General features: G+C 40.5%; 1 protein-coding gene across 1 annotated transcript; it reads right to left on the reverse strand.

The window, feature by feature from the left end:
• Nucleotides 1-884: 884 nt before the first annotated feature.
• On the reverse strand, nt 885-15,823 carry LOC134469058 (trichohyalin-like). The gene is made up of 9 exons (XM_063223074.1): nt 15,754-15,823; nt 14,786-15,028; nt 10,455-13,847; nt 7,880-8,953; nt 4,709-5,761; nt 4,351-4,431; nt 3,797-3,949; nt 1,731-1,811; nt 885-1,329 (listed from the first exon to the last, which is right to left on the reverse strand). Exons 3-9 carry the CDS (start codon nt 13,228-13,230, stop codon nt 1,247-1,249), a joined length of 5,301 nt encoding a protein of 1,766 aa, XP_063079144.1. The 5' UTR covers nt 13,231-13,847; nt 14,786-15,028; nt 15,754-15,823; the 3' UTR covers nt 885-1,246.
• Between the last annotated feature and the right edge of the window lie 5,231 nt (nt 15,824-21,054).

The following is a 21,054-nucleotide window of genomic DNA, read 5'->3' on the forward strand; positions in this document are numbered from 1 at the left end:
CCTTTTAACTCACGGACAGTTGATTTCGTTGGTTTCAACTCCGGACTTTGATGATCTCACTTTCTGACACCAGTTGTCGTGCTGTGGGCTCCTTGACGTGGGTAAAGACTTCACACGACAAAAGTAAATAAAGTGTCCTTCAGCAAACTTTATAGAAGATCGGTGCAGCATACAAATACAGTAGTATTAAACACTTTGTCTAAGGTATTGGCGGCTCAAGCTCTAGCTCAGACAGGAATTGGTCCTCTGTCCAAGCTAAGTGAGCGACGAGCCACAACAATAATAAAACCAAAGACTAACCGATATCGAACGTCAACATTGCTTATAAGACAGGGCTGCGGGAGGCAGCCAATCGGAACACTGGAATTGTCTCGTAGGGGAAGAGAGGGGGGACAAACAGAGCGATTCTACAATATGTTACTGAAAGTGGGTCATATGTATAGTAGAATAGTAACGTACATTTCTAATTTGGTGCCTTCTTGGCCAAGAAAAGGCAGAAAATGACTTTTTAGTGCTTGTGGATTTGTGACAACAATCCCCATAATGCACTGCAATGCTCAAGTTCCACAGGCCACACCCAGTTATTTGGGACTCTATGCATCATCCCTCCCTCAGCTTGCAGGCAGTGTTGCCAGATTGGGCTGTTTCCCGCCCAATTGGGCTGCTTAGGATGGTCGTGTGCGGGTAAAAATGGCATTTAGCAGAAAAACCCGCCCAATTTTAGCCATAGAAATCAATAGAATTGGGCGGGATTTTGAGCTTCTAGGCTGGTTTTGAGCATTTTTTGGGCTGGAAATCATCAGCCTCATCTGGCAACCCTGCTTGCAGGTGCATCACAGTGGGACAGACATCACTGGAAAGGAGAAGCTGGAGCACACGGCAGCTTAGTTTTCAAGACTTTATTTTGTGCACACACGCGACCAACGTTTCTGTGTTGCTACACCTTCTTCAGGGTCAAATGATAGCAAGAGAGAGACACACATTTCAAGACTTGACATTCACAGGTGATCCTACTTAGTTTGGCTAAATTGGTCTGATCTCATTGCAGGTAATTGACCCCACCCCCCAACACCAGGACAAGATTGTAGACAATTAGACAGCTTGCCAACTTCCCAAAACAAAATAAAAAAGTGAAAAAAACAATACACAAAGAACATTGTCAATAAAACCACAGCTACAATTATTAGAAGACCACAGCCGCGATTCTGGAACAATTTGTTACAGAGAGCAAGACATATTGTGTTCCTCATTTATATCTCTGCTGCTGCTGCATCTTCTGCTGCTGCTGCTGCTGCTGCTGCTTTGAAGCAGTGCAAAAGATGGAAAAGTCTGAAAAAACGAAACCAAAAGAAAAAGAAAGTTGGTTATTTTTCTATTTAAAAGTAGAGTATGTCATTTTTTTATCGTTTACTTCCAGAACTCATGTTAACCATTTACTAATGTTTAAAAATATTTTTGTGTGAGTATTTTCCACCATTATTTCTAAATATTCCTTCCTACTGGGGAAATTGCACAAAATGGCAGATCATCTACGTGTCCATATCGTCGTATACTAGTTTATTACTTACCCAGTACTCCACCTTAGTAGGGTATGGGCAGCATAGTTGCAATTCATACATCGGCCGCAATCCTACTGTGCATACCCTTTAAACAGCCACTTGCAACCCAATGTTAAAACAGTCATGTGTGACAATAGACCTTCCAGGGAATGTCACCACCTTGGTTCTCACCTTTGCACTTGTTAATATGAGTTGCCAAAGGCTTCTGCTCCTCCTCCTGCTGCTTTGAAGCAGTGCAAAAGATGGAAAAGTCTGAAAAAACAAAACCCAAAGAAAAAGAAAGTTGGTTATTTTTCTATTTAAAAGTAGAGTATGTAATTTTTATCGTTTACTTCCAGAACTTATGTTGCCCATTTACAAATGTTTAAAAATCTTTTTGTGAGTATCTTCCACCATTGTTTCTAAATATTCCTTGCTACTTGCGCAATCCTACCGTGTATACTCTTTAAACAGACACTGGCAACCCAATTTTAAAACGGTAATAAAAGGCAATAGACCATTCGCAATTGTGCGGTATCGAAGCACTCTCCTCTCTTCTGGTTGAACATGAGGACAATTCTCTCCTTCCCTATTTTTATGTATTTAGCAGGCCAGATACATTTTGTCTTTTGTTTACTCACATTTATGTGAAGTTTGGATGACAATTATCCCGTATTTTGGAAGTATCATTTATGCAAGGTAGTAGCCTACATGTAGAGACGTTAACGCAATTCAAGCTCCAGAGAACAGTCGTTACCAAAAGAAGGGAGGACAAAAACGAAACCAGTTCCTTTAAAATGTCTTGGAAATATAGAGCCAGGTAGAAGATTAGCTGAGTATTCCTGAAGGTCAACGTTGCTGGGTGCAGCCTGCGCGCCGCGGTGAGCCGCGCCCTTTCTATTAAACCTGGAGAGTCATGAGGCGCGAAGCGCACAGTTATTTAAGCCAAGTCGGCAGAGTTTTCTCAACTCTCTTCTGTTTGCAAATGTAAACGATTCTCCTTTGCTTCTATTGTATGTTTTTGTTATATCAGTTTTGCTTTGTCTTGCACTCGTAATATTCAAGGTCTGGCTGACCATCTGTATTTCTGTATCGCACGTGTATAACTGTATCGCATTCCTAATTTAGCCTATCTGAAGGCGCCACGGGAGCATCTGAGAACAGTAGGCTACCTTGCTCCACCCTACCCCTAACCCGAATTTCAGAAATGTCCAGGAAACATACGTAGGCTAGTAGTTAGGCATCTCCCCGACAGCCCCGACGGTGCACGGTGCTCATCAGCGTGTTTCCCTTTGTTCAACCAGAAGAGTCTTGAGCGCTCAGTTATGCAGTTAGAGCACTCACTCTGTCCTCTGTTAAATCTGGACGATTCTCCTCCCCTGCACTATTTTTGTGTATTTGTGATATCACCCTCTTTGCATTTTAGCTGGCGTACTGTAGTAGCCCATTCTAAATGTGGAGGATATTTTCCCCCCGTAGTTTGGTAGGGGCGCGTTATGCGAGATCAGTTGAGCAGAGAATGCATGATACATCGGGAATGCGTTGGAGGAAAACTAATATGATTTTCGAAAACGACCGCAATAAAGAAATATATAGACGAGCATTCCTGGAAACTAACTATTTCATCTGCCTGGGTGCCACCTGTTGCATGGGCTTGCGTCTTTTCTGTTCAGGCAGAGGTGAGATGCAGCGCACGAGTTCAATGAGATTTAATCGCTATGGAAATGACTTTTGTTCCTCGATCGAATTGGGATTTTAGCGCACATTGACCTATATTTGTTTTAGGTCTTGTCATGTAGCCTAAATCTCTCTCCCCCTCCCTCCCTCCGTGCCGTGACTGAAGTGGCTCTGCTGGAGAGCACGTTCAGCAGTTGAACATGCATTCAGCAGTTGAACGTGCTCTCTCTCTCTCTCTCTCTCTCTCTCTCTCTCTCTCTCTCTCTCTCTCTCTCTCTCTCTCTCTCTCTCTCTCTCTCTCTCTCTCTCTTTCTCTCTCTCTCTCGTTAACCTGTCCACAGTTGGTCTTTATTTACATTCCTCCCTGGCACTATATTGCAACAGCTAATACTAATATTTTAATATTTCAACAGTGTTTCTATTATTTATTTTTATTTTTATTTTTTTTGTTATTATTATTATTTTTTTTTTTTGGTCTGGCCCGCGGCCTCGCTTGCTCTACATTATTTGGCCCTTGGGAAAAGTTAATTGGAGACCACTGCAATAGACCCTCCAGGGAATATCACCACCTTGGTTCTCACCTTTGCACTTTGCAGGAGTTGGCAATGGCTCCTGCTCCTCCTCTTGGTCCTCCTCCTCCTGCTGCTGCTCCTCCTCCTGATGCTGCTGTTGTTGTTGCTGCTGCTTCTGCTGCTGCTGCTGCTGCTTTGAAGCAGTGCAAAAGATGGAAAAGTCTGAAAAAACGAAACCAAAAGAAAAAGAAAGTTGGTTATTTTTCTATTTAAAAGTAGAGTATGTAATTTTTTTATCGTTTACTTCCAGAACTCATGTTAACCATTTACTAATGTTTAAAAATCTTTTTGTGTGAGTATTTTCCACCATTATTTCTAAATATTCCTTCCTACTGGGGAAATTGCACAAAATGGCAGATCATCTACGTGTCCGTATCGTCGTATACTAGTTTATTACTTACCCAGTACTCCACCTTAGTAGGGTATGGGCAGCATAGTTGCAATTCATACATCGGCCGCAATCCTACTGTGCATACCCTTTAAACAGCCACTTGCAACCCAATGTTAAAACAGTCATGTGTGACAATAGACCTTCCAGGGAATGTCACCACCTTGGTTCTCACCTTTGCACTTGTTAATATGAGTTGCCAAAGGCTTCTGCTCCTCCTCCTGCTGCTTTGAAGCAGTGCAAAAGATGGAAAAGTCTGAAAAAACAAAACCCAAAGAAAAAGAAAGTTGGTTATTTTTCTATTTAAAAGTAGAGTATGTAATTTTTATCGTTTACTTCCAGAACTTATGTTGCCCATTTACAAATGTTTAAAAATCTTTTTGTGAGTATCTTCCACCATTGTTTCTAAATATTCCTTGCTACTTGCGCAATCCTACCGTGTATACTCTTTAAACAGACACTGGCAACCCAATTTTAAAACGGTAATAAAAGGCAATAGACCCTCCAGGGAATATCACCACCTTGGTTCTCACCTTTGCACTTTGCAGGAGTTGGCAATGGCTCCTGCTCCTCCTCTTGGTCCTCCTCCTCCTGCTGCTGCTCCTCCTCCTGATGCTGCTGTTGTTGTTGCTGCTGCTGCTGTTGTTCCTGCTGCTGCTGTTGTTGTTCCTGCTGCTGCAGCAGCTCCTGTTGGTGCTGCTGCTTCTTTTGCAGTTGTTTCCTCTGGTGCTCTGATTCTTGTGAGTGCCAGTCCTTGGCTTTTTTAATGAGGGAGCCAATGAAGGATCCTTTCTGTTTCTTATTTTTCTTCTCTTTTTTGTCCGCCATTTCAACTTTTCCTTTCTCAAGAGCGTCTGTGAAACTCACATTCTTCTTCTCTCCCTGTTTCTTTTCTCTATTTGCCTGGCCCTGTGTCTCTGTGTTCTCACCTTCACTTGACATTTTAAGATCTTTCTTTTTGTCATGTTGCTTATTTTCCTCTGCATTCAGCTTCTCCACCCCCTCCTTGTCAAGTTCTAGTGATTTGTTGCTGTCCTCCAATTGACTAATCATCTCTTCTTCTCTCTCCTCTGTTTCTATGTCAGCAGTTTCCATATTGTTCTCTGATATCTGCTCATCCTGTTCTGCCATAACACACTGGTCTTCCTTTTTCATCTCCATCTTCTGTGTTGCTCCCATTTTTCCCTCTGCATGGATTTGTGGCAAGTCATACTTTTCCTTAAATTCCTGATATTCCGCACTTATTTGCTTCCTTATTTGCTCTCTCATTCTGGCTTCTTCTCTCTTTATCTCTCTGTCCAACTGTTGTGTCTGCTGCTGCTGCTGCTGCTGCTGCTGGTGCTGTTTTGAAGCAGCTGGTGCTGTAGGTTCCCTCTTCACCTCCTCCTCTTTGTTAATAAATTTCTGATATTCCAATTTATATATTTGCTTTCTTTTTTGCTCTCTCATTCTGGCTTCTTCTCTCTTTATCTCTCTGTCCAACTGTTGTGTCTGCTGCTGCTGCTGCTGCTGGTGCTGTTTTGAAGCAGCTGGTGCTGTAGCTGCCGGGGCTGCAGCAGTCCCCATTGCGCAGAAGATGGAAAAGTCTTTTAAAAAAAACAAAAACAAAAAAATTACTTCCAGAAGTTGTGCTACCCATTCAGAAATGTTATCTTTTCATGAGTGTAATGTTTTTTCACCACCATCAATTTCTAATATATGCATTATGCCGGGGTAAATGACATTGTTCATACATACACACCTTTAGCCTACAAAAATCTACAATGTGTTTTTGTTTTTTTGTCGTAACCATGGTTCTACCATGGTTATTCTATACTCTGAACCAACCGTATTAGTATTGCTATGGCTTATCAATGATAACCATGGTAACCATGAAAACCGTGGTTCCTGACTATGGTTTATCCATCGTTTTACTATGAAAACTAACCATGGTTTTAAACCAGTCACGAAGCATACAAAAATAAGTGAAAATCATGAATAACCATGTCTAATTGTGCCACCCTATTGGTTATCAAAAAACCCCATGGAAACCATGAATAAATAGGCTACTTATGAGCAGCTGAGGTAATGGTTAGGGAATTTGACTGAATATGGCAGAGTTGCCGGTTTGAATTCCATCTTTACCTCTCCCTACACTTCCATCCATGGCTCAAGTGCCCTTGAACCATGCACCAAACCCCATATTGCTCCAAAGACTGTCACCAATACATGCTCTGGATTTTTAAAACAAGCATCAACTAAATGTAATTTAATGAATAACTGTAAACCGTGGTAAATGGTAAGCTTTCATAGTAAAACCATGGTTAATTTTCACAAGTGTACCGTTAAACCATAGTCAAACCATGATTGTTCCACCACCATCCATTTCTAAATATTCTTTGTATATGGGAAAATTACTTTTCTTCAATAAAATGGTGGATCTTCTCCGTGTCCATCAGTTTGAATGTCCAGTAATAGACATGTTTAGCTGCAAACCTGTGTGTACTTTGGCCAGACCAGTAGGCCTATTAGTGTGTTACTTAGTAGCATAAATATCCATGCAAATATCAAATTTGGGTATGGGCAGCGTATTGCAAGGCATACATTGGCCGCAATTCTACTGTGCATATTCTTTAAACAGACACTGGCAACCCAATGTTAAACTAGAATGGGCACTCGGTAGAGCGCAAACCTTCGCCTACGCCACTTATTTTTTTCTGGCCATCTTCAGAGTGTGGGGCATAACATTCTCCAAATTTTGGTGTTAGTTTCATTGAAATCGGACCGGAATATCGTAACATTACATTTTTGGCCCAGTCTTGACCTCTTATCAACCTCACACGTTGTTCTGGCATATAGTGCTTGGCAAAGAAAAATGTTTTTTGACCTTTTCGTGACCTTGACCTTGACCTTTGACCCAATCACTCCCAAAAAGTAATCGATTGTTCCTTGGGTCATGACCTATCATCCCAGTATATTTCATAAAAATCGTCTCAATTTACGTTGTTGACCTTTACGTGACCTTGACCTTTGACCCAATTAATCCCAAGAAGTAATCGATTGTTCCTTGGGTCATGACCAATCATCCCACTAAATTTCATAAAAATCGGCTTAATTTACGTTTTTGACCTTTTCGTGACCTTGACCTTTGACCTTTGACCCAATCACTCCCAAAAAGTTATCAATTGTTCCTTGGGTCATGACCAATCATCCCACTAAATTTCATAGAAATCGGCTCAATTTACGTTTTTGATCTTTTCATGACCTTGACCTTGACCTTTGACCCAATCACTCCCAAAAACTAATCGATTGTTCCTTGGGTCATGACCAATCATCCCACTAAATTTCATAAAAATCGGCTCAGTTCTGTCTGAGTTATATGAAGTACAAACAAACATTTTGACCTTGACCTTTGACCTTTGACCCAATCACTCCCAAAAACTAATCGATTCTTCCTTGGGTCATGACCAATCATCCCACCAAATTTCATAAAAATCGGCTCAGTTTTGACTGAGTTAGACGAAGTACAAACAAACAAACAAACAAACAAACAGACAGACATATTGACAAATAAATACACGGCGGGCAAAACATAACCTTCTGGCGAAGGTAATAAATAAATACACAGCGGGCAAAACATAACCTTCTGGCGAAGGTAATAATAATAATAAACAGTAATGATAGACAATAGACCTTCCAGGGAATGTCACCACCTTGGTTCTCACCTTTGCACTTTGCAGGAGTTGGCAATGGCTCCTGCTCCTCCTTTTGGTCCTCCTCCTCCTGCTGCTGCTCCTCCTCCTGATGCTGCTGCTGTTGTTGCTGCTGCTGCTGCTGCTGCTGTTGCTGTTGTTCCTGCTGCTGCTGCTGTTGTTCCTGCTGCTGCAGCATCTCCTGTTGGTGCTGCTGCTTCTGTTGCAGTTGTTTCCTCTGGTGCTCTGATTCTTGTGAGTGCCAGTCCTTGGCTTTTTTAATGAGGGAGCCAAGGAAGGATCCTTTCTGTTTCTTATTTTTCTTCTCTTTTTTGTCCTCCTCCGCCATTTCAACTTTTCCTTTCTCAAGAGCGTCTGTGAAACTCACATTCTTCTTCTCTCCCTGTTTCTTTTCTCTATTTGCCTGGCCCTGTGTCTCTTTAGGTTTCATTTTGTTCTCACCTTCACTTGACATTTTAAGATCTTTCTTGTTCTCATGTTGCTTATTTTCCTCTGCATTCAGCTTCTCCACCCCCTCCTTGTCAAGTTCTAGTGATTTGTTGCTGTCCTCCAATTGACTAATCATCTCTTCTTCTCTCTCCTCTGTTTCTATGTCAGCAGTTTCCATATTGATCTCTGATATCTGCTCATCCTGTTCTGGCATAACACACTGGTCTTCCTTTTTCATCTCCATCTTCTGTCTTGCTCCCATTTTTCCCTCTGCATGGATTTGTGGCAAGTCATACTTTTCCTTAACTTCCTGATATTCCGCCCTTATTTGCTTCCTCATTTGCTCTCTCATTCTGGCTTCTTCTCTCTTTATCTCTCTGTCCAACTGTGTCTGCTGCGGATGCTGTTGCTGCTGCTGGTGCTGTTTTGAAGCAGCTGGTGCTGTAGGTTCCCTCTTCACCTCCACCTCTTTGTTATTAAATTCCTGATATTCCGCCTTTATTTGCTTCCTTATTTGCTCTCTCATTCCGGCTTCTTCTCTCTTTATATCTCTTTCCAACTGTTGTGTCTGCTGCTGCTGCTGCTGCTGTTTTGAAGCAGCTGCTGCTGTAGCTGCCGGGGCTGCAGCAGTCCCCATTGCGCAGAAGATGGAAAAGTCTTAAAAAAACAAAAACAAAAAAAATTACTTCCAGAATTTGTGCTGCCCATTCAGAAATGTTATCTTTTCATGAGTATAATGTTTTTTCACCACCATCAATTTCTAATATATGCATTATGCCGGGGTAAATGACATTGTTCATACATACACACCCTTAGCCTACAAAAATATACCAATCTACTAATCTGTGTTTTTTTTTTTTTGTCGTAACCATGGTTCTACCATGGTTATTCTATACTCTGAACCAACCATAGCCTATTACTATTGCTATGGCTTATCAATGATAACCATGGTAACCATGAAAACCGTGGTTCCTGACTATGGTTTATCCATCGTTTTACTATGAAAACTAACCATGGTTTTAAACCAGTCACGAAGCATGCAAAAAAAGTGAAAATCATGAATAACCATGGCTAATTGTGCAGCCCTATTGGTTATCCCCAAAAAACCCATGGAAACCATGAATAAGTAGGCTACTTATGGGCAGCTGAGGTAATAGTTAGGGAATTTGACTGAATATGGCAGAGTTGCAGGTTTGAATTCCACCTTTACCTCTCCCTACACCTCCATCCATGGCTCAAGTGCCCTTGAGCAATGCACCAAACCCCATATTGCTCCAAAGACTGTCACCAATACACGCTCTGGATTTTAAAAAAAAAAGCATCAACTAAATGTAATTTAATGAATAACTTTAAACCGTGGTAAATGGTTAGCTTTCATAGTAAAACCATGGTTCATTTTCATAAGTGTACTGTTAAACCATAGTCAAACCATGATTGTTCCACCACCATCTATTTCTAAATATTCTTTGTATATGGGAAAATTACTTTTCTTCAATAAAATGGTGGATCTTCTCCGTGTCCATCAGTTTGAATGTCTTTAGCTGCAAACCTGTGTGTACTTTGGCCAGACCAGTAGGCCTATTATTGTGTTACTTAGCAGCATAAATATCTAGCCTCGCGACGCCATCCTCTGTACTCCACCCAAAGATTTTGGCTCCGCACATCGTCTAGCAAAAGCCTCGAGCTCGGTTCTCTCAGTGTTTCGCCAATCAACAAACATTTGAGAGTGGTGACGTAGAACTCACCTGCAAGCTCCGTTACTGATTGGTAAAGGTAACTATATTCACACTTTCGTTTTGTTATTTGTTTGCTTTTGCAATGCTATAACGTAACAGGCATGCTAATAAAGCACAATATGGGTTTTAATTTGAGTTTGGAACTTCAATTAATTTAAATGATAGAGTAAGATCAGATCATCTCCCATCGTCCACGGAGACGGATTCTTCATGGCTTTTGCCAGACTGGTTGACGGAGTCAACAGTCGGCTATTCGCCCAGGCTAATGAATATCAAATTTGGGTATGGGCAGCGTATTGCAAGGCATACATTGGCTGCAATTCTACTGTGCATATTCTTTAAACAGACACTGGCAACCCAATGTTAAAACAGTAATGATAGACAATAGACCTTCCAGGGAATGTCACCACCTTGGTTCTCACCTTTGCACTTAGCAGGAATTGACAACGGCTCCTGCTCCTCCTCTTGGTCCTCCTCCTCCTCTGCATTGATTTGTGGCAAGTCATACTTTTCCTTCTCCGCCAATCTCTTTTCTATCTTTACTGGGCTTTGAGGGTCTTCACATTTTCCTTCCTCTACTATCCTGGACATTTCTGGCTCAAGCAAGTTTTTCTGTTCTGGTTCTCCCTGCACCTCATTGTTATGAAAATGTTTAACCTGTTCCTCCTCATACTTTCCACCCATTTCTTGTTGTTGAATGTGTAGCACCCTCCTCCCCTCTTCCTGTACAGCCATCCTCTCTTTCTTCATCCTCTCAATTTTCAGCTCTGCTTGTGTTGTTTTTTCTGATATCTGCTCCTTCTCAGTACATATGTTCTCTCTGTCATCTTCCATTTGTTTTCCCTGAAATTCTTCTCCTCCCAAATTCTCCCCTGCGTTAATTTGTCTTTTAGTGCCTTTGCACTTAACTTTTTTTTCTTGACAGTCAGCCTTGTATTCATTTGACCATTCAGCATTGGGCTGTTTCGCTTCCTTCTTCACCTCCTCCTCTTTGTTATTAAATTCCTGATATTCCGCCCTTATTTGCTTATGATGCTCCAGCAAATCTGCCTCCTGTTTCTGTCTTCTCATTTTCTTTTGCTTCATTTTTAACTCTACTTTCTCAGTTTCCCCACCAGCCATACTGTCTCCTCTCTGTTCTTCTCCAAGCCCTTGCTCCCTGTCACAGAACCACTCAACCTCCCTGATGTCTTTCTCTACTTCTTTCCTCCTGTATTTTTCCAGATTTTGTCCCTTCTTTTCTTCTTCATTCACTCTGCGCAGCACTCTCAATCTGGCTTCTAATCTCTTTATCTCTCTGTCCAACTGTTGTCTTTTTCGCTCCATTTCCCTGATAATCATGGTTTGCTCTCTGAGGTGGTCCTCCTTCTGTTGATTAGTGTCCAGGTCTTCTATTTGTCTCTCAAATTCTTGCATTTTATGTTTCAACCTTTTCAATGTAGTACAGTGTTCCATCTCTGATTTAGTTTTTTCTGTCCTTTCATCCCTCATTTCTCTCTCTCCATCCTCTTCCTTTGATGTGATTTCTTTTAAGCACACCATCAACTCATGCTGGCCAACCTCCTCCTTCCTTCGTTGAGTTCCAAGATATTTTACTCTGTTCTCCCTATCTTGTAGTTTTATATTCTCCACTTCAGAAGCCATTTCAAGATCATTGAGCAGGCCCTCTTGTTTATGTGTCTCCAACAACACCTGTTGCTTTTTTTTTTCAGCGTTCTTAAATTCCCTTTGTATTTCCTCAAGCGCCATCATTCCTTTTTTTCGCTGTATTTCGAGACCTTTTAATTCTCTCTCTTTTTCTTGCATTTTAATTTCCCCATCCCTCATTTTTCTCTCCTTGTCTTTTAACTCTGCAGTGGCTTCTTCGATGCGCACCATCAACTCACGCAGGCACACCTCCTCCTTCCTTCGTTGAGTTTCGATATCTTTTACTCCGTTCTCCCTATTTTGTAGTTTTATTATCTCCAACAACACCTGTTGCTTTTTTTTTTCAGCGTTCTTAAATTCCCTTTGTATTTCCTCAAGCGCCATCATTCCTTTTTTTCGCTGTATTTCGAGACCATTTAATTCTCTCTCTTTTTCTTGCATTTTAATTTCCCCATCCCTCATTTTTCTCTCCTTGTCTTTTAATTCTGCAGTGGCTTCTTCGATGTGCACCATCAACTCACGCAGGCACACCTCCTCCTTCCTTCGTTGAGTTTCGATATCTTTTACTCTGTTCTCCCCATCTTGTAGTTTTATTTTCTCCTTTTTAGAAGCCATTACAAGATCATTGAGCAGGCCCTCTTGTTTATGTGTCTCCAACAACACCTGTTGCTTTTTTATTTCTGCGTTCTTAATTCCCCTTTGTATCTCCTCAAACGTCATCATTGCTTTTTTGTTGGCCATTGTCAAATCTTTAAGTAGACGCTCCTCCTTATCTCGCTGTGTCTCAAGACCTTTTGATTCTCTCTCCTTTTCTTGCATTTTCATTTCCGCCTCCCTCATTTTTCTCTCTTTGTCTTTCAACTCTGCCGTGGCTTCTTTTAAGCGCACCATCAACTCATGCAAGTGAACCTCGGTCTTGCTTCGTTGAGTTTCGAGATCTTTTACTCTGTTCTCCTCATATTGTAGTTTTATTTTCTCCTTTTTAGAAGCCATTACAAGATCATTGACCTGGCTCACTATTTTATGTATCTCCAACAACACCTGCTGCTTATTTCTTTCAGCGTTCTTAAATTTCCTTTGTATTTCCTCAAGCGCCATCATTGATTTTTTTCGCTGTATTTCGAGACCTTTTAATTCTCTCTCTTTTTCTTGCATTTTCATTTCCCCATCCCTCATTTTTCTTTCCTTGTCTTTTAACTCTGCAGTGGCTTCTTCGATGCGCACCATCAACTCACGCAGGCAAACCTCCTTGCTTCGTTGAGTTTCGAGATCTTTTACTCCGTTCTCCCCATCTTGTAGTTTTATTTTCTCCACTTCAGAAGCCATTATAAGATCATTGAGCAGGCCCTCTTGTTTATGTGTCTCCAACAACACCTGGTTCTTTTTTATTTCTGCGTTCTTAATTGCCTTTTGTATCTCCTCAAACTTCATCATTGCTTTTTTGTTGGCCATTGTCAAATCTTTAAGTAGACGCTCCTCCTTATCTCGCTGTGTCTCAAGACCTTTTGATTCTCTCTCCTTTTCTTGCATTTTCATTTCCGCCTCCCTCATTTTTCTCTCTTTGTCTTCAACTCTGCCGTGGCTTCTTTTAAGCGCACCATCAACTCATGCAAGTGAACCTCCGTCTTGCTTTGTTGAGTTTCAAGATCTTTTACTCTGTTCTCCTCGTTTTGCTTCTTTTTTTCAGAGTTCTTAATTTCCCTTTGTATCTCCTCATGCGTCATCTTTCCTTTTTTGTTGGCCATTGTCAAATCTTTAAGTAGACGCTCTTCCCTCTTTCGCTGTGTCTCGACACCTTTTAATTTTCTCTCCTGTTCTTGCAATTCCATTTCTTGATTTTCAGTAGACACTGTGAGGTCTTTTAGAAGATCCACTAGTTGGTCTCTCTCCTTAGATAGTTTCTCTATGTCGTTTTGAATATGTTTTAAAATGTCAGTTTTTGTTTTTAGAACCACTGCATCAGGTGTGTTTCTCTTTGCTAGTCTGTCCATCTCCATTTTAGCTTCTTTCATTTTGATGTGACCTTCTTTTGTTATATGTTTCCTTTCAAGTTCCTCGCCCAAATTCCATCTTAGTTTTTCCACATCATTTTTAAGCTTTTCTGCCTGATATTTGCTGTCTGTCATTATCTCCCACCCCCTATCATCCGGTATTTGTTTGGTGTCCGCCTGTATGGAGATCAGTGAGATACACTTATGGTTATCAGTTATGATTAGTACTACCAGACTCATTGTGAATAGGTCCTGATGATCAGATTCATTCGAAAGCTAAGCATCATTACATTCAATTACTTTACATTACATTACATTTGCATTTAGCAGACACCTTTGGCCAAAGCGACTTAAAAGGAGAAATTTAAACAAGAACCGGGTAAGGCACAGTGTACAGTTGCAACACTGATAGCATGTCCTACACAGAGTAAAGAAGAAGATGATGCATTAAAAAGTGGAAGAAAGTAAACAAAGACATCAAGGTGCAGTGTGCAGTTGCAACACTAACAGCATTGTCCAACACAAGGTAACAGAAGCAACATTAATAAGAAGGTAACAAGGCATATTGGATAATAAACAAGACATCTAGGCGCAGTGTACAGTTGCAACACTGGCAACAATGTCCAACACAAGGATGAAGCAAAAAATAAGTAAAGAATTTTAAAGGATGTTAAAAGCAAATTAGGTACATGAAAGATGTTAGGCAGGCCTACATAAGAGATGTTAAAAGAAGTGTCTTAAGGAAGGAAATTAGAGACTAATTAGAGACTAAGACTAAGGAAAGAGGATAACAAACTAAAGGCACAAGGTGAGTAGAATTATAGAATTATGTTAGACTGTTAAACAGGGAAGCTTTCTCGGAAGAGATGAGTCTTCACTAGCTTCTTGAAGGTTGAGAGGGATGACCCTGCCCTTGTAGCAACTGGAAGCTCATTCCACCATTGAGAAACAATGACAGAAAACCGTTTGGACTGGGGTTGTTGCCTTGTGTGAGTAGAGGGCAAGGCTAAACGGTTGGATTGAATCACATGGATTGAAAGATGTAAAGGTGCCCTATACACTGTATTCTGTACACTGTACAGCAATGGCCCTGACATATTTTAACTTTAACATACCTGCAGACATCCAACATTAACACATGGCGGGTTCTCTTTGGCTATGTGAGGAGGTAGAACTGATGCCTTCAGGCGGGAAAACGTGTTCTCCAGGTTTCCATACAGCTCTGTGTCCATGTCCGTCAGTTGTGCGTTCATCTTCTCTGTGAAGGCAGCCATTTTGTTGTCCATTTTGCATGCTGCTTTGTGAAGCCTGGCGTCCACATGCCTCTCCCAGGCCTCCTTACTGAAATACGCAGTCATCTGTGAGTGGAGAGAAGGGATTAAGGATGCGTATGGCTTACTTTCTTAGATCACAGTTCATACAATTGTATCCCTACATTTTCTAATCCATTCTACCATTCCACCCTCCACAGTCTTTGGGAGGTTTGTTGTGTCAAGCTCCACTGACAGTCCAGCAGGGGAGTATGCCAAGAACCGCAGTAGTAGGCCTAGTAGTAGTAGTAGGCCTAGTAGTAGTAGTAGTAGTAGTAGTAGTAGCTTAGTAAATAAAATAAATAAATAATCATCTCAACTTTAAGTTAAGCTATGAAATAATAATAATAATAATAGGTTACATAAAATATTAATGGAGAGAGATACAAGGTTTCTGCTTGACAACAACAGTATTTGAAATAATGTGTGTAATGTCTTGTGTATTCTGTCTGTATTTATATGTCTACAGACACCTTAATTTACTTCTGGATTAATAAATAGTACTCTACTCTACTCTGAAAGACAATTTTGTGTTCCATGTGTAATAGACAATAAAGTTTTATTTATAAATCTTATCTTATCTTATCTTATCTTATCTTATCTGACCTGATCTGATCTACTAGGCCTACCTATAAGGGACGTGTTTAAATTGAATAAATAAAACAAGTAGGTAATATAAATATAAAATAGGCCTACAGTGCAGGTACACTAAAATTGAATGGCGTGTTGTCTTTAAAATAGGCGTATTAAATAAATATAAAATGGCAGCTTACCATTAAGTGGGATTCTTCATGCTCTGTCTGATCAGTAAAACTGTCTGAAGTGTCTGAAGTGTCTTAGAATGTTGAGAAATGAAGGGTTCCCAAGTGACATCATGGGCTTAGAACTAATTGTGACACCTGATGCAACATGACATCATAATGCATGATCTGAAGTTCAGTCAGTCAGAGACAGAACTAATATTAGACCTAAGATAATCTTTGGTTCAGTCTTTCAGCAATGCAAAATAAAGGGAATGGGAAGGAATTGAGAAATACCAAATGAATGACAAATGTGAAATACATAGCCTAATAACAACATCAACAACTATAACAACAACAACAACAACAACAGGCATACTACTACTAACAATAATAGGCCAAATAATAGTAATAGTAATAATAATTATTATATTAATTATTATAATTATTATTATAATCATTATTATATCAACAACAATAATTATATTAGGCCTAATCAATGATAATAATGAAAAGAATGAATATTATTATTATTATCAATAATAATAATAATAATAATAATAATAATAATAATAATAATAATAACAATAATATATTCTTATTGTGATTATTATTATGATTATGATTATTATTGTGCTGTTTTGTCTGTGACCTACACAGCAAATCGGCCGGTGTTAAATCAACTCCCATAGAGTTAAATTTAACACTTTTCCTGAGTTTATATAATGCTCACCGGTTCCGAGTTAAATCAACACTATGGATAGTGTAAATAGTTTAACTCTATTTCAGTGTTACTTCTTTAACACCCACAGTGTTACATTTTAACTCTATTCTAGTGTATTTTTCACACCAATTTTTCACTTTATGTGTTAACATCTTAACACCCACAGTGTTCTATTTTTAACACATTTGAGTGTTGAATTCCTCACCAATTAGTGTTAAAGCTTTTCACTTTAAGTGAAACATCTGAACACCCACAGTGTTCTATTTTTAACACATTTGAGTGTTGAATTAGCTTAGCGCAACTCACTATAGGGGTTACCATGTAACACTAATTGGTGTTATGTTATACAATAAATACTGCTTTTTCTAAAATGTTCAGATTCTGTACTGCGTTGAGTGCACATTTACATACAGTACATGAAATATACAATCTAAATTAAATTAATTTTTCCACAAGTGATTTGTCTATTTCAAACATTCTCGAAAATACAACCAACCTCACATTAATATATTAAGATTCTTACCTTACACACCACAGTAAGTTACTGTCACCCTACCCACACTACCATGATCCCGCCCCTCCATTCATCACCACAAAAGAGGTAGCTACCATGTTATTGTGGCACCTCCCATTCCCCACCATGACTGAGACAACTGTGGCATGGAACCAGCCCATCACACTGCTCTATTGAATTGATAGACCGAACTATCCATAACCACAGAGAAACGCAAGTATCTGCAATATGTTCAATATTATTATCATTTCATAGTTGTAGTCTCTTAGATGATGGTACATTAACCCGTGTGCATAGAATACTCTAGTTGAGCATAATTAGACAAACCTGAAATTTCCCTGAAAATTACCTTCCAAAACGGATACCCGCTACCATAATACTCACTACCAACTAAATAGCTAGCCAGCCAACAAACCAGTCCACCGGCCAACCAAAAGAGTCAGTTGTCAGCTAGCCAGCCAAAGAGCCGGCTAACCAACTAACACTCATTTAGTCAGCCAACTAACCAACAAACAAGTCAGCTGTATGGCTAGCCAGCTAACAAACCAGCCATATAGTCAACCAAAAGAGTCAGTTAGCCAGCCAACCAGCTGGCCAACAAACAGTCAGTTGGTCGGTCAGTTAGCTCACTAACCAACAAGCCGGACAGAGAGCCAGCGAACCAGTCATTTAGGCAAGCAACTCAAGCATTGTGACAGTCTGAGTTTATATAGAGGTGAAAGTTAACCATGTGACCAGAGTAATCAGGCATGTGGCAGCTGCAGGTAGTAATTCAATGAACTTGTAACAGTATGTACTCAAGTGAGGTCAGGTAGGCCTACTAATTGACAGATTGATTGGGCACTACCATTGTTCCTGGTTGATGGTAGGCAATGTCAATCATGTCATGCAGCATTTGACTTTCAATTGTGCAATGGCACTTCACAAGATAGCCTAATTTTGTTTACTAGGTGGCAATATTCTGATTTAAAATTGGATGCTGGAGTTTTGGCGTGCACATCCAAGCCAAAGGCATTAGCAGGTGCCAACTTAAGAAAGTGTTTGTGTAGCACATTGGTTGCAACTTGATTTATTGGAAGCAGAACCAGCAACATTTCCAATCATAGACCTTCTTCTAATTAGGCCTGGCAATTAGTAATTACAATCAATCATGGCCAGGAGCAACCCAAAGTGACATACAGATATGCAACATTGGTTACTGTCCCTAGGGTAATGCCGGGTTAGAAGGGATTAGAACCTGCAACTCTCTGATTTTAAGTCCACCTCCCTAACCATTAGGCCAAGTCTGCCACATCACACAACCTGGGCCTTCAGACACTTCATGGACATTTACAGCAAACTATTTAGTCATCAACTTCTTGTTTGCTACATGTCTTCCCATGCTTGGCCATCTCCTTTTTTCTCACTTCCTCATGTCAATATGTACAACCGGAGGGGGAGGGGCTTAGGACATATGGGCTTCAGATCGTGTCCCATCATGCAATGCACTTATGGAGAGCCATTTATCTGGATGGAATATCTTAAGTGTGCTTCAAAATATTACTCCTTGTTATATTCTGTGTTTATTGTAGGGATTGTACTATTTAAAGTGGTACACAAGAAAAATGACCATATTCCCACCGTCATGAAGATGGTCATGTATATCTCCCAATATATAAAAGCTCATTCTCCTGTCATTTGACAGAGAGTGAGGAACACATAGTCAACTGATGATGGGTGTATACATGTATATCACAAGACATTAAGAATGAAATAATTTGCTGAAAATGTCAATGAAAGGTGTGATTGTAATGAAGAGCCCAACCTGTCTATGACTGAAGTTGTGCCCCAATGCACTAATAATTCAATAGATTCTCCGCCCACACAGTAGTTTACTGTGATGTTTCCTACTTTATCACTTTGGCATGCTGGTTATCCTTGAAATCACAGTACAATACTGTGATGTGCAAGTTAGGTGAGAAATGGCTAGTGATACAATGATTTCAAACTAATTTGCTGTGTGCCGTGTGACCATCACAGTAGCATAGTGTACCAGAACATCAGAGTAATTAACTGTGAGATTTCACAGTAAATTACTCTGACATCCTTGTAAGTTTTTACTGTGCAGATGAAAGAACCGGATGTGGAATGTCACTCTCAATCAGTGTTAGGCAGTTAACTCTTTGAAACAACACAGTGCGCAGAGCTTTTTAAGCACTCCCAGTGTTAAAGGAACACCACAATCAACACCCAGTGACTCCCATTCACACCAGAATAATTAACACCAGTAAAGTCAACTCAAAATAACACTTCCAGTTTTGCTGTGTAATGTTACTTGGGGCAAGGCAGGCCTCTAGTGGTCAGGGTTTTTTTTTTTTTTTGTGCATGTTTGGACTCCACTGACGTCCACAAATGGAGTCTACACCTTCTGTACCTTTGGTGCTGTCATAGTAAACTACATTATTCAGAAATTGTGCAGCCGTTTGATGCTATGTATCTCGTTTGTTATGGCCACAAGGCATTTTCCTGTTAGTAGGCCCTATTTGTGTGTCTATGTCTACATAAGAAATACTCAGCTATGACTCTTCCTCCTTACATGACCGAAAATGTGTTCTGCCTTAGAATAACAAATGAGTTGTGCAGTGCATATTTTGGCAGACACATTTGCACACCCAAGTCTGCATATCTACAAAATTGAATGATCAGCTTTTCAGCACACTCTAGTGCTGATATGGAGTCATTCAATTCAATGCAGTCATTTACACAAGGCCTATTTGCCTATCGCCTAGTCTATATGAATTTCTTAATTTCCAAAGCGTCAAAAACAAGGCTCAGGTTTTGTATCAAAAGTCAGAGGCATGTTACACACAGTAGGTGTGACGGAGGTCATCTTGCACCTGTTAAACCTCACTCCCATCCCGGGTCAGCGGCACCACTGTGACGGAGGTCATCTTGCACCTGTTCACCCCCCTCGGGGATCGAACGTGCGACCTCGTCAACTACAACGGTTCGGCAATGGGAGACACAGTACGATACCGCTGGGCCAAGAAACTAGTCTCTCGGCCCAACGACACGAGACTATATGACGCTATCGGAGGGAGGTTTACCAACGTTCCACGCCAACTCTGTGCTAGTTAGCCTCCGTTACATAGGCTACACATTCAGAGATACAGCATGACATAGGCCTATGTGTTAGCCTACTGATTGTAGCACTCTTCAAAAACAATAAATAAACTTGGCTAGGCCTACCTAAGGCTTTGTGTTTCGAGTGAAGTGTGTTTATTTAGGCCTACTTTTACAGACATTTTATTAAAAGTAATAGGCCTACATCAATTATTGCCATAGTAGATTTGTAAGCTCTTTGTGTCCCGAGGGTGTTGTATTTCACTGTTCCCAGATGTAGCAGATGAGCATTGCCCTCGACGTGAATAAACTAATTGTTTACTTCCTGGTTAGCCGTGACATCACTTCATGAATATTTGACAGTTTGTCTGCGACCGTTGTGGCGCCTGGTACACAGAGTCAACTCCTTACTTTTTAAAGCGAGCAGGCAGTCTGAGAGACATTTAAAAACAGCCTATATTACTGCATAGGCTATGTGTATGTAGCTCAATCTAGAATGTGTTCGTTGTCATAGGAAGTTTGGTGACATTATTGATTAGGATTGTTTGTTTCAAGTCGGTAAGTTGTGTGTGCGTTGCTGAAATTGTGTGTTAAATTGGAAGGCTAATGGTTGCAGCATCTGCTGTTTAGTGGGGTTGAGGATAATGGATAAAATAAGATTAGGCCTACTGAACTAAAACACATAGCGATTTGGTCAGCTTGTTGCATGAAAGGAAGCAACTCCGTTAATGAGAACGTAGGCTACACACACATTTTCACGACAACCCTTTGCCAGACTGCTTATCGGACCTCAAGACCCAATTGTTGTCGCTTATCAGATTTGAGTGTAGGCTAGGACAGAGAGCCCAGGAAAGTGTAGTTCGAATTGCAAGAAACGTGACATAATGAATACAACCGCTGGCGGCGCTGCGGATCTCTTACTGAAAGAGAGGCAGGCGAGGAGAAGACATCTGCTCGCCTGGCCACTGACGCTCACTCGCCGGGCAGACATCGG

The sequence above is a fragment of the Engraulis encrasicolus genome, chromosome 18 (assembly GCF_034702125.1).
Source record: "Engraulis encrasicolus isolate BLACKSEA-1 chromosome 18, IST_EnEncr_1.0, whole genome shotgun sequence".
NCBI lineage: Eukaryota > Metazoa > Chordata > Actinopteri > Clupeiformes > Engraulidae > Engraulis > Engraulis encrasicolus.